The sequence below is a fragment of the Hakea prostrata genome, chromosome 11 (genome assembly GCF_041222555.1).
Source record: "Hakea prostrata isolate BN-2017 chromosome 11, UWA_Hpros_2, whole genome shotgun sequence".
NCBI lineage: Eukaryota > Viridiplantae > Streptophyta > Magnoliopsida > Proteales > Proteaceae > Hakea > Hakea prostrata.
In genome coordinates, this window is record NC_142610.1 from 24,954,109 (window position 1) to 24,967,388 (window position 13,280).

The following is a 13,280-nucleotide window of genomic DNA, read 5'->3' on the forward strand; positions in this document are numbered from 1 at the left end:
AGATTCCCTTCGCTATCTACTAGTCTCTTTTGAGTACCACTAAAAATTCCCTCAATTGCTAACCCACTATATTTCTATGTGGGTTAAAACAACTAAGAAATCATTAAATTCTCTGGATTCCCATGTAACAACTACACAAACCATGTAAGTATATCTCTATGCTACATGTAATTCATGGCTTTTACTCTAATGAACTAAACACATAAATCCCCTCTCAGTTCATTATGATTAACAAATCAGTTGATTTGTGGCCAATTAATCAAAAACATGAAGAATAGAAGTAAAAACTCAATCAAAGGAAACAATATTCAAAATTATATTGATGAATTCAAGAGTGGAAATTCAAAGATAGGCTACATCTGATCCCTAGAAAAATTAAATTAGTTCATACTAGAAATTAAAAACATCACAGAAGAGTTTGAGAACATTGAAAGAAGATGAAGAAAAACTTATTCCCAAGCTTGAGATCTCCAAATCCAACCAACGTCTCCAAAATTCGTCCTCTACACTCCTCCAAAGCTCCAAGAAGGTTCTCTATGCTCTTCCAAAGCTCCCAAAACGTCCTTCCCTCTTCCTGGAGTTTGCTCTCCTTTTATCGATTAATTAAACTCAGAGTTTGAATCAAACTCAGAATTCCTATCTGACTTAACCAAGGAGTGTTTTGACGTATGAATCGGACTAACTTAGAGATCTCCAATGCATAATCCCACCGTTGGATTTGAAGACCAAGAAGTCGTGAAGCTCTCCTCCGAAAATCGGCTCGATCGGACACCAGATGACCATCCGATGAAGGGCTTGATCAAAACTGGACAGAGACCGTCAAAAATGGAATTTTTCTATCTTCCTTCTTTGAATTGGATTCTTTTTCCTCTTTTCCGTTCTTTGATCAAGTCCCAAATAGGAAATAAAATATAGAAGCATGCAAGGACTCATTCTCTTTATGTTTTTGACTTGAGGAAGCTTCTAGAGTGCACTGTAACTTGATGAACAAGACTTTACTTTCTGGAGTGGAATAAAATCCAGTTTGGTTCCATTAGGACTCTCTTTACAGAATTTTTCAATAATACCCTTGCAGATTTGGTTGATAATTTCCTACATGTAGAAGTAATAAATCTTAATTAGAATTTGTTAGGAAATATATAAAATCACCAAAATTATAGAAATTAAAGGAAAGGTGCAACATATTCATTTTTATATCATATTAGGGCGGGCCTAGCGCAATGGTGGAGTCTCTCATTGTGCGCTGGAGGTCGCGGGTTCGAATCAGCCTCTCTGCAAAAAAGAAGAAGCAGGGGTAAGGCTGCCTATAAAGTCCCTTCCCCCAGACCCCACAGTGTGGGAGCTTCGGCACTGGGTACGCCCTTTTTTATTAGGGTAAATTGATATAAACCAATTATAAACAAATGGAAATATAGTAAATTAATCGTCTAAAATAATATGTATGAAATCAACTTATCACCTTATTATAAACTTGATTACAGACAATTAAACAATGGTTACTTGGTTAGGGATTTTTATGTCCAATCATGGAATTGACTTGAAACTGAGACTGGAAACTAGCTGAACAGACCTGCCTCCAGATATAAGCTATCCTATTCCAACTACGACTCTCTGGAAATAAACTGAACATAAAGAAAACATAACTAATTTGCCTAATTCTAGCATTACCATGTTGAAAATAATAGCACACCCATGACCACACTAGGAGCAGATCTTCAAATTGCTAGAGGAATTATATTCACAGGCTAGTTTCTCCTCTCGTTCTTCATACAGCTGCATCAACAAGTGTCCAGAGTTCACTTCATAGCAGACTTTTCTGCTTTAGCTACTTCTTTAGGATTAGTAGCCATACCACTCGTAATGTCTATTTTTCTCGAGGGTGTTTGGTGGAGCAAGATAGGTAGTTTTAGACTGATCAGTTGCATTGAAACCTTCCTGTTGGGCTGGGATTTTAGCTTCAGACATTTTCTTTCCACCATCCCCTTCCCCGATAGAGATGCGAACGTGAGGTTCTCTGAGGATCCCTATCATTCACCATCTCATGAATGATATTCGTCATCATCTCTGCAAGAACAGCATCAAAATACATGTCATTGGAAGTTCCATTTTGATCTTCATCTGCATCTTTGGCTCCGTCCTGTTTCCATATATACTGTTGGAGCTAATAATGAATGTTTTTATTTTTCGGTAAGTGACTCTTGAGTACATTGTCCTACGGTAAATTTCCTTGGATCTCATGTTTCAAAATATAATATTTACGTTACATTGTTGTGTGGGTGGACTTCGTCTGTGTTACTGTGTAATTCCCAATAGCAAAATTGGGTTGGAGAACTGTTGCTTTTTTTTTTGGTTGATTTTTTTATTCTGAATTCTGTGAAGTATTTGCGCATGACAACATACATGCAAGGTGTTGACCCACTTCTGAATCACAAGAACTTCTATGGTTTTATTTTGTGCCTACTGCAATGTGTAGTCTTTCGTGCTAACCTTTTTGTGTTAAATTTTCACCATGATGATTGTGGGCAATGTTCAGACACATCCTTCACAGTCTTGTTTCATGTCGTCAATCGATCTTCATACTCACTACTCGTATCAGGTTTGTCTCTCCCCCAATTGCCTCCAGAATCATTCATTTGTGCGATGCATCTTTTGTTAGCCTTCTTTCCCATGCGCTGCCCCCCCCCCCCCCCAAAAAAAAAAAAAAAAAAAGAACACACACACGACACCCTTTTTCTTCTTCTCAGTCGATGGCTTTCTCCAGATCATGTTGCCTGAAGCAATTGCAATTGTCATGGCTCCAAAAGATGGTTCAAGGTGAGAAATCATCACGGTCTCTGGCTAGAGGAATGCTACGTCTGCTGTAGAAATTGACATTTTCTTCATAATAACTAGTGTTCCTACATGTGCAGAAGACATGGCATTTTCCGGCTAACAACACCAGGTGGTATGTCAGTCATTAGACAATGTCAGCAGCGTGGCTTCCATCCACATGAACAGCCTTCAGATGGTAGACCCATTTATGAGCATTGTACAGATGTCTATATGAACCCCAATCTAAAGTTTGATATCATCGATCTTAGATGATCACTTGATGAATGAAAATTAGGGGTGTTGCTGCTTCTGCCTCCATCGTATTTGCTAATTCTGCGTGTAAAGTATCAATATTTTCTGTTAGTTATTCATTCGGGACCTCCACCCGCACTCCCTCCTCTTCCTCCTCCCACTTTCCACCTCTCTCTTTACGGACCCACAGCCCCCACCCCCACCAAAAGAAAACCCTAAAAAAGCATTGAAAGGTGAAAAGGAAGTGAATAAGTGGGAAAGGATGATTGTTGCCCCATAACTGTAACTCCATGATATCAAGCCAGCTTCCGGAAGCATTCGTGACGAGTCAATTCTTGACAAAAAAAAAAAATTCTCTCACTATTTTGGTTGTCCATTGTACAGTATACCTGTTATGTTGTACTTGTCAATTACTTATCTGTATAGGCTAGTTTGGCTGAAATCTATTAGAAGGGATGCTTTCTATAAACTTATGCTTGCTATCCTCCATCGGATGCTTTCTTTCCAAAAAATCTTTTTTTTTGGGTGAATTCTTTCCATCAATCTCAAACGTGTATAGTTGGTAACTTTTTGTGGAAAAAGGAATGCCCCGTATACTCTTGCAATAGTGTGCGAGCTGATGATCTGATCTCGTCCTTCAGTTCTGATGGCTGTTGGAGATCATCATAGAATTCCAGAAGGTGAAAGGGGTGAAAAATGTCACTGTGCCGAGAGGTGAAAACTCTTTTTCCTTGAGGAGCATGTGGTGTGTCTTGGACCACGTGCCCACTGTTTTCTTTACCTTTACTCATTTGTTAGGTTGTTAAAGCTACACCTATGTGGACTTCATGGTCATTTCAAGTTGAAAGATGGAGAGAGCCTTTTCCATTTGTAAGCATAAAAGCAATACCTGGGGAAAGGGAAGAGAGTGAGACGAAAGACAACACCGAAAGCAGGATGAAAATTGAAACAACACTTTAACCGAATTTTTGAGGATAGGCCATATGGATATGCTTTCACTCTGGTTTTGTTTTTTTCCTATCGATTGGTTTTTGCATTACGTTTGCATCCCCTTTCATACGGTAGGGTAGCCTCACTCGCACCCTGGAAGGGTGTGTCAAGTGACCCTAGCATGGTCGATGCTCTGTTTCTGGAATCTAATTATCGGACGGGAGGAAAGATTGAAATGATCTAAAAGCCAGTGAGAACCAACACAAAGGTAAAAACGCTTTTAACCCTCCGTTTTGGTAGGAAGGCTCTCAGTTAAAACGGATCTCGCTATTAGTGAGAATATGGCTTCCACCTCATTTTCTGCCTCTTTGCCACTTTTTATTTGAAGTTGGTTTTTGCAAAACGACTTCGTTTTCAAGATGTAGCTTTACTGCCCGCCCTTGTGGGATGACTTCTTTCTGCTGCATTGGCGTGTTTTTTGCTCTTTTCCTTCTCTTGTTTCTAGTGTCGCACCATTTGCATTTCAGTTTCAGTTTTTAGACCAATGGTTTTGACCCCAACAGCCGCTCGCTTGTCGGGAGAATTGGCTTCGAAACCACATGGATATGGACGGTGGACAGCTTCCAGCGTTTCCTCCATTGCCACCAAACCGCATTCCCCATCCAGTGATCCAGTGAACCCTGCTGGGACGGGATTTGATGCTCCAGATGAGAATCTGTTGCCGTACCACTGCAGACGAGTGTTAGGGGTCTGTGTTCTTATTTTGGGAGTCCTAGTGAAAATGACCACATTTTTGCCAATATGTATTATGCATCTGTGCCTGTACCTGTACCTGTTTCATACAGATAGGCATCGGTCCGACACTAGTGATACTTCAATCCCTATAGCAGCGCAGGTCTGTGACCAAACCCAAAGGGGCCTTCTTAGTTCTTCCCTTCCTGTCTCCTTTCCTCCCTTCAATTAGTCCTTAGTGGGAGGTACTCTGGCCCAAAAACTAAACGTTTGAGCTCAGGAACACGGTGAGTTAGTTGGGAATTGAGGGTGGTACGGAGTTGCAGTTTTATCTGCGTATCATCATGCCATGGATGGCCTCATAGGCGGGATTTGCACGAGCTTAGCGGTATAGAAGAGGCATGTAGATGCCACAGCCACTGCCACGCTCTAATGGAGGTGGTGGGGATGGGGGTTCGTGTGTCTTATGTCGCGGAGCCGACATCAACGGATGAATTCGAACATCAAGCATCAAACATGAAGCCAAAGCACAGTCTGACGTGTCCACCGCTGATAATTTGTATCTGTTGTTTGTTTGATTGTGGGGTTCGTTGTGTTTTCTGTCCCTTTGGCCTTCTGGCCAGTCCATTCCACCTGGTTTCAGATTCTGTAAATTAAAAGCATAAATCATCATCAAATTAGAGTGGAATCTTAGTGGGGTAGTCGTCACTGTCAGTCAGTCCCTTACTTGTTCCACATCACCAACAGATGGTGAGGCACTGAGGCTTATCCAAGTAAGAAAGGGGAAAGGCTGGCATATGATGGTGGTCCCACGTTTTGGACCTTGTGGTTGCAAGATGAAACTTTTGACTCTCTTTTATATATTTCGTCTTTCATTTCATACGGAATCATACGGTTGGTATTAAGGTCGGTCAATTTCTAGGTAGGAATGAAAAATTTCTAATTTCTAGGTAGGAATGAGACTCAGGAAACATGAAGGGAAGGGAGCTTTTGGAATGAGGTCGGTCACATAGCCAATTGTCCCTAAAATCCCCGATAATTTTTTGCAATAGGAGCTAGGCATCCTCCATCCATTGAGATATAGCATATGAAATTCAATTTATATAGAGTCCGACCTTCCACTGAATTACGGTATGGGATCGTTTAACATGTAACATGACACACTGTATTACATTTTTTTTATTATTAAAAAATAATAAAATTCAGGTACAGAATTGTGTCTGTGAGAGAGCATACAATGCATACAATTGGGGAGATGGATACCCGGGGGCATCAGCATGGCTAGCTGATCCGACTGAGCCAGTCATTTTATTTTTAATTCCCAATTCCTTTGTTTCTTATGGCGTGAAATTCTTTTCCAAAATCTTAATTGCATATATATATAAGCCTGGGATGGGATATTAATATGTTTCAGCGCGAGTCGAACCCACAACCTCTTCACAAAGAAGTGTTGGTTTCAACCACTAGAACAGCTTTGTGTTAGCTCTTCAAGTATGCTTTCCTACTATATTACCCACAATTAATTCATAGTGAAACACTGATACTAGTTATTCATGTAGGTAATTTATCTATGTGTTATAGGTCCAGGCTAGCAACCCAACAAAAAACTAACAAAGAAAAGCCAACGTGGCGTTTCTTGGAGAGGCGCTTGTTAGAAGACAAGTGTCAAATTATTATTTTTGGAATTGGTAGGTATTTGGGATACATACGGACATAGGGAGCTTCTCCCCCATAAACTCGTAAAGCGTCAGATTCCATCTCCCTCTAGCAGGTTGCCTTTCGGTGTTGTGCTTGTTTCGGTCACCTTTCTTCTCTTCTCCTCTTTGAATTTGAATTATAAAGGTCCAAACGAGACGGAGACGGAGACGGTGAAAGAAAGAAAAAAAAAAAAAAAAAGCATCGAATGCTTCGGTTGGCAAGGGAAAAGTGGGAAATAGAGGTAATCTGAACGTCGAATCTCTCTGAGATTTTCAAAGTCGATCATTCATTGAAAGGTTCTCCTTTTTCTTTTCCTTTTGATTCTGTCTTTCCTTTTTCTTGTCCCAATTCCAAACTACTTGAGCAGCAATTTGTTGACTCAAGGGTCTTGGTTATCGATTTATCTCATTTTTTTTTACGGTGTTCAATGCCGGTACTCCTTTCGAAGTTGGAACCTTTTTCGCGGCTTTCTCTTGTTTGTCTGTTCTAAGGGTAAGGGTAAGGGGGTTTTGTGCGATTTCAATCTTGTTCAATAATCAGCAGGGATTGTCCTGCCTGTCTGGCTATTGAATTAATATACAAATAGATTTATTTGAAAGGAAGGAAGAAGATCGATCGAAAGATATGGCCATCGATCTCTGCTCGGCCTCGGAGAGCTGCTCTGGTCTCGGGGTGAGTCCAAGAATTTCGTTTTCTCATGACCTACGCCACTCGGATGTCGTGCCTATGGAAGAAAAATGCCAGAGATCAGATGGGTCGCTCTTGGATTCCAGTTTGGATTTTGAGTTCGGCGTTAGCGCAAGCTTCGAACAAGAACCACCATTTTCTGCTGATGAGCTCTTCTTCGGCGGAAAAATCCTTCCTTCTTGTGAAATTTGGGATGCTCCTCCTCATTCGACACAAACCCATCATCAACCTACTACTAATACTACTAAGCCTCCTCTTCCTTCTCCGCCTCCTCTCCCCCTCCCCATCCTCCCCCTCCCCCTCCCCCTCCCCCGTACTCATAATACTGCCACCACGACGCTACCGAAGCTGAATACAGTAAGTACTGATGATTCCAAGAAAGAAAGCTTGAAGGAAATCATGGCGACGAGTGCCGAATCAGAGGATAAGGCCTCCTCGAAATCTTTCTGGCGCTTCAGTCGAAGCACTAGTCTTAATTCCGGGAACGGACAAAAGCGAAGCTTGGTGTGCTCCCTACCACTTCTGTCACGCAGTAATTCGACGGGTTCATCCACAAATTCCAAACGACAACAACCATTGTTGAGGGATAGTCAAAAACATTCACATAAACCTCCTACGCCCGCGGCACCTGCAAAATCTTGTCATCCTCAGAAGCCTCGACTGAAGAAGAATAGCGGGTCTAATTACGGTAATGGCGGCGGGGTCCGAATTAGTCCTGTTCTCAATATTCCACCTCCCTATATTGCAAAAGGAACTGCAAGCTTGTTTGGTTTGGGCTCGTTATTATGTGGTGGGAGTGGGAGTGGGAGTGGAAAGGATAAGAACAAGAAGAAATGATCCACGTTATCCCCTCTCTATCTCTCTCTAGGGTGAAAAAGCGTTTCCACATTTCCACTTCTTATCTCCTACTCCGGTTTCTATCTTCACTCATGGTTTACTGTGAACTTTTCATTCCTGCATCTTTAGCTAGCTCATGTAACAATCAAATGACGATTATGGTGTGGGATTCTGAAGAGTGGGCTTTGCAGTGAGATAGACTAAACAAAGAAGAAGAAAGAAGGAGAAGATAATTGAATCTATGTTTTTCTTTCCTTCTTTCGTGTTTTTGGGGTAAACTTTATTTTCTTCTTTTGTTACATGGGGATGGTTACTCATCATTACCCATTACAGGGCTCCGTTTTGTTTTTATATATGTATATACTTTTCCCATAAAATACTTGTTTTGAATTGGAATTGGGTCCGCTTGGTGTTGTCCTGTGAGGTTGAAAGACAGAAATCAGTTTCTAATAACAATCCAAAAAGTAGTGGTTATCAATTGTTGGAAGGAAGAAATCAGTGGCGAAGGATGGCCCTCCTTCTTCTCTGATTCTTTGCAAGGAAAGTGTGGTTGTTCGTATTAGTTTAGCTACCCCACTAATCAACATAAAGGGGCTTTCCTTGGATTCTTCACGTCTTTGTTTATAAGATTTTTCTTGTTTAGATTTCTCTTGTATTGGCATGAAACTATCTTTTTTTTTTTTGGTAAAGGCACGAAACTATCATTGAGAGACAAGGAATTGACAGCCAACCATATGCCCTAATCGTGTAAAATAGTACCAAATCATGGCCCAAAATCAAATGGCTCACTGATGACTGTGCATGGAGTTAATCAGAACGGTGATCTTTAGGTGCATGGATGGAATCCAATGAAATCAAATCGAATTTCCTTTGTATATTTTTAATTTATCCATAGTAATTTTATTATTGAATTCAAATCGAATTTCCTTTGTATATTTTTAATTTATCCATAGTAATTTTATTATTATTATTTTGGGAAATAAAAAAATTCATTGAATTTACAAGCATTAGCAACCGAGTCAACAACTGAGGATGTTCCCTCCAACACTAAAAGTCTTTCTTATGCAACTAAGAATTTGAATTTTCGTTTTAGTGGTAAGGTTGGGCTAATTAGTTTGATTGGCAACCAAGATGATTTGATTTTCAAATATAACTGCTACCTTTGAATGAAAACCTCATCGTGTAAGGCAGTCACAGTCTCACAGATCGGCTAGCTTTTCTTTTCTTGATGGTATATCCCAGGGATTGGCACATTATACTATTGATTCCATCGATACTGCGAGTTAAAAATCAACCATGACATCATCACCAACAGCAATTGGTTGAGAGGGAGCGAAATGTCATCCATGAAAATTGATATATATATATATATATATATAATGAAATAGTCGCATTATATTATCAAATTGTTTTTAATGCGAAGTTCTTGGTTGGTTGCACGTTTTGATTTGAAAACATGATGACATCCAATAAAAAAGCTTATGGATTTGTGAGTTTGTGAGTTTTGGTTTCACTTTTGGACGTTTGGATTGGATTCATTCGGAAAGTAAAATATGCCATTCAACGTGAAAGATGGAGTACAACATAGACGCCCTATACACATCCAAGCTTACGGTTCCTCTCAGTCTCGAAGAATAACTAGGACCAATTCAATCACATTTTTATGTTCCAATTGATCAAGCCGAAGAGAGTAATTGGGTAGAAGAGAGAAGGATTGTTAAGTTTCAGAATCATCGATTCTGATTTGAGAAAAACTCAAATCTCAGAGAGGGGTAACCACCCTCAGAAAGCCCCATCTCCTCTCATGCTTAAACTAATAAAAAGAGTAGATTAAGATTGGGCTGGGCCTAACACCAAACCCAGCCCCTCGACATAAGATTATATTATATCCACCAGTTAAAGTAATCTTGTAAATCGAAACCCAAGTTCAAAGTAATCTAATAATTCTCTCATCTTTTCTGGTTTCATTTGTAACTTACTTATATAGGCTTTTGAGACTGCGAAGACCTACCAAATGGGCTTGACTTGCAAGGGATAGCTGGGTCTGATTACTGCCTAGGCTTTCCTAGTGCGAGTGTTATGTGAATCCCATAGAGTCATAGACCACCTTTTGGGCCTAGATCGCAGGTAGTCCTTTCTTCTGAACAAAAAATTCAAAATTCAAAATTATTCAGGGTTATAATATGGGCCGGTGATCTAGTAAGTTCATACAATGTGAACAAACGTATATGCCAGCAATTGATCTGAACACATATGTGCCAGCAGCTACTTTACTTAATGGAAGCCAACTGTGTGAAAACATACAGAAAGAAGTGTGAACCGGTATTAATGAACACAGACATCATCTTATTTCCACAACATTACCCAAATAAATAAGTAAAGGAGACAATCAATGGTGAATTCTTTTCGCTCCAAGTAAAATGAAAGCGCGCAGCAACTTTTGGAGAGGAATTTGACTAAACTGTCGTACATACATGCAGCATTAGGCAGGGTGGTTATCCAGACTAAGCAAATCCACAACTTGAATTCGTGAGAAGAACCAATAAGGGACTAGCGCTTCCGTACCAGTGACTTTCTTGGTCAGATCTTTGGCTGGATGGTGTTGCAGCATGGGCTCGATCGGACATAGGAAGTTGCAGAGGCTTCAGTGGTGGCGACCGACAGCATTACGGAGGGGCTCCACTGCCTCGATCTTTTAGTCTTTTACCAGTTGCAAGCCGCTGCTCTAGAGAAACCCCGGCCCTAAATAAGCACAGAAAAGTTCGATCGCCGCAAGTCGTTAGACTCTAGAGATGGTTGCCAACTTCTGCATCATATCATAGATACACCTACCTAGCTAGCTAGCTATACAAATCATCAACATTCAGTAGTAGAGTATTACTTTTATTTTATTTATTTTGCAACTTTTTTTCGGATCGAATTAATGTTTTTTTGGGACCATCAGCCATCAGATCCATCAGATCCATCAGGGGATAGGGGGAGATTGGGGAACCTGCTGCTTTTGAGGAAGGGTTGGTCTTCTTGGAAGCTGTTACAGATTCTTCTGGAGTGCATGGGAAACAAAATAAATCTACTTGGTTTGGTTCGAGAGCTTAATTTCTATAAAGACTTGGTAACTATAGACATTGAAAGCTTAACATATCACATGGTAACAAAGGAAAAAAGAAAGGCTAGCTACTCTCTCTCTCTCTCTCTCTCTCTACGTACGTACTACTCGTGTGGCACTTTTTCAGATTCCTTAAAAGGATTGTCTGTAAAAGCAATTAAAAGGAAAAGTAACCGTCTCCTATATAGCTAGTTTGCTTATACGTCTGTTTTTATTTGCCAAAACAAAATAAGCTAGCTTATACGTTCAGTTCCACACATCGCATATCATATCGCATGAATAATGTCACACACACCGGACCCGTTCGATGTCGCTGCCATTGCTGTGCTTCACTTTTTGTCAGTTTGGGACCTCCCAATTCCCATGCCCACGCCCACGCAACGTATGTATTCTTTTATTTCTTCCTCTCGGGAGTCGACTGAAGGTAGGTAGGTACGTACGTACGTACGTACTTCCGTGAAAGACTCTTACCTCGAGATCTACACAAAAGAAGAAGAAGAAAGAAAAGAAAGAAAGAAAGAAAGAAAAAACCCTATTTTTGAAAGCCAGTTGTAGTTCAAAGTTCAAACAAGTTGATGAATTCGTAGATCGATGAAGTACTGCTCAAGTCGTGGATCAGCTCAGGTCCCTATATCATGATAAGAGCTACCGATCAGAATGATATAATTGAAAAACCAAACTGGGCAAGAGTGAAGAGTCCAAACGCAGTCCTACTTCAGACCTACAGTATGAACGCAAAACCTGCATTCTGGAGTGTGAGTGTGAGTGTGCGTGTGCGTGTGTGTATACAACGCACACACCTTTATTACCCCATATGAAAATAGGAAGAAAAAAAAACCAGTGTCTCCCAAGTGATGATGCCCTAACAGTAATTGAAACTTTGAAACACGATGGGTGGGTGTTGTTAGTTGTTACTGAGGGAAGAATAATTCGAATTGACTTTGTGGCTTCTTTTGAAGTTCCAAACAAAAACATGCAGTGGTTAACCATGTTAATTAGCTAGAGAGAGAGAGAGAGAGAGAGAGAGAAAAAAAGAGAGAGGACATTAGGTTCCTCAAAACCGAAATGGGATTTGTTTGATTGGGCTAGAGAAAGTGGCTGTCCCCATCAGTGTGATGCACCACTTAAGAAGGAAGAGATTGGGACCCAACCACAGCTAGGATTGTTTTGGCAAGATAGTGATCAGGGGATAGAGATGATGATTTGCCATTTTGCCTGCCTAACCAATCAAGTTTTATTATAAGACAAACTTGATGATGATAATTATTATTAGAATTTTTTTTCTTTTCTTCTTCCATTATTATTTATACATGTCAAACCTCCAACGAAGAAGAAACTTAGATTTCAAGTGCATGATTATTGTGCTTAGAAACACTTCACTTTCCCTTCCTTTTAGAGTTGATAGTTGAAACCAAACCGTCAAATTTCAAAAAAAAGGAGGAAACACAAGCATCCAATCCAATCCAATCGAATCTAATCTTCTAATCTTGTTGTGTGTTCCCTCGCACAATCCAAATGCTATTCGTCCCCACCACACCCGGCCCATAGCTAGGAACTACAGCTTGTACGTGCTTCAGCTATGTATCGTTACATATAATAAATTAAACATATATGCTGCTTAGTTATCAGATGCTACTTTATTAATTGCATATAATTACATTACATTTCCACCGAAATTAAGGCGCCATTTACATTTGCCCTTCTAGTCTCTTTCATTTTAATATTGTTGTGGCCGGGAGACCCTAGAATTAATGATATGCATTAGTTGCTCGACATACATTATCTTGTTTTCGTGCTTACACGTAAGCCTTATTTTAGACCATGGCTTTAGTACTCTTTAGTTACTGATATGTGGATGTCCTGTGTGCACCACAATCTCCTTAGGCTTATTTTTCTGAATGTCTGCAGTTTGAATCTAAAATACATATCATTAATTGAGAGCCAAAAAAAATAAATAAATAAATAAATAAATGAGAACCAAGGAACTAAAACGTGCTACTTAGGAAAGATTCAACTTAGATCAAGAATCTCCTCATCTATCGTACTTCTAATTAACTTGTTATGTGTCTTCTATTCCAATACCAAGTGGGCTTATGATTATGATTTTGGTGATATTGTAAAAACACAAAGCAAGTCAGTCCCAATAAAGAAAGCTAATGTTATTAATTACAGTGTTGCTTATCGAGAAACAATTCATGATCATTTTCAAATAGCAATATCGCGGGTA

General features: G+C 39.9%; 2 protein-coding genes across 3 annotated transcripts in view; both read left to right on the forward strand.

The window, feature by feature from the left end:
• AMSH1 (associated molecule with the SH3 domain of STAM 1) overlaps positions 1–3,205 on the forward strand; it is a 57,435-nt gene extending 54,230 nt beyond the window's left edge. Inside the window, exons 12-14 of one of the 2 annotated variants that reach the window (XM_089139444.1) lie at positions 2,534–2,596; positions 2,762–2,814; positions 2,910–3,205. In XM_089139444.1, coding sequence (XP_088995570.1) covers positions 2,534–2,596; positions 2,762–2,814; positions 2,910–3,084 — 291 coding nt within the window. In that variant the 3' untranslated portion in view covers positions 3,085–3,205. The remainder of the gene's footprint in view (positions 1–2,533; positions 2,597–2,761; positions 2,815–2,909) is intronic. The other variant, XM_089139445.1, reaches the window with a different exon arrangement.
• A 3,260-nt stretch (positions 3,206–6,465) lies between these two features.
• LOC149001070 (uncharacterized) lies at positions 6,466–8,730 on the forward strand. The gene has a single exon (XM_089140044.1). It carries the CDS (start codon positions 7,048–7,050, stop codon positions 7,945–7,947), a length of 900 nt encoding a protein of 299 aa, XP_088996170.1. The 5' UTR covers positions 6,466–7,047; the 3' UTR covers positions 7,948–8,730.
• Positions 8,731–13,280: the final 4,550 nt, after the last annotated feature.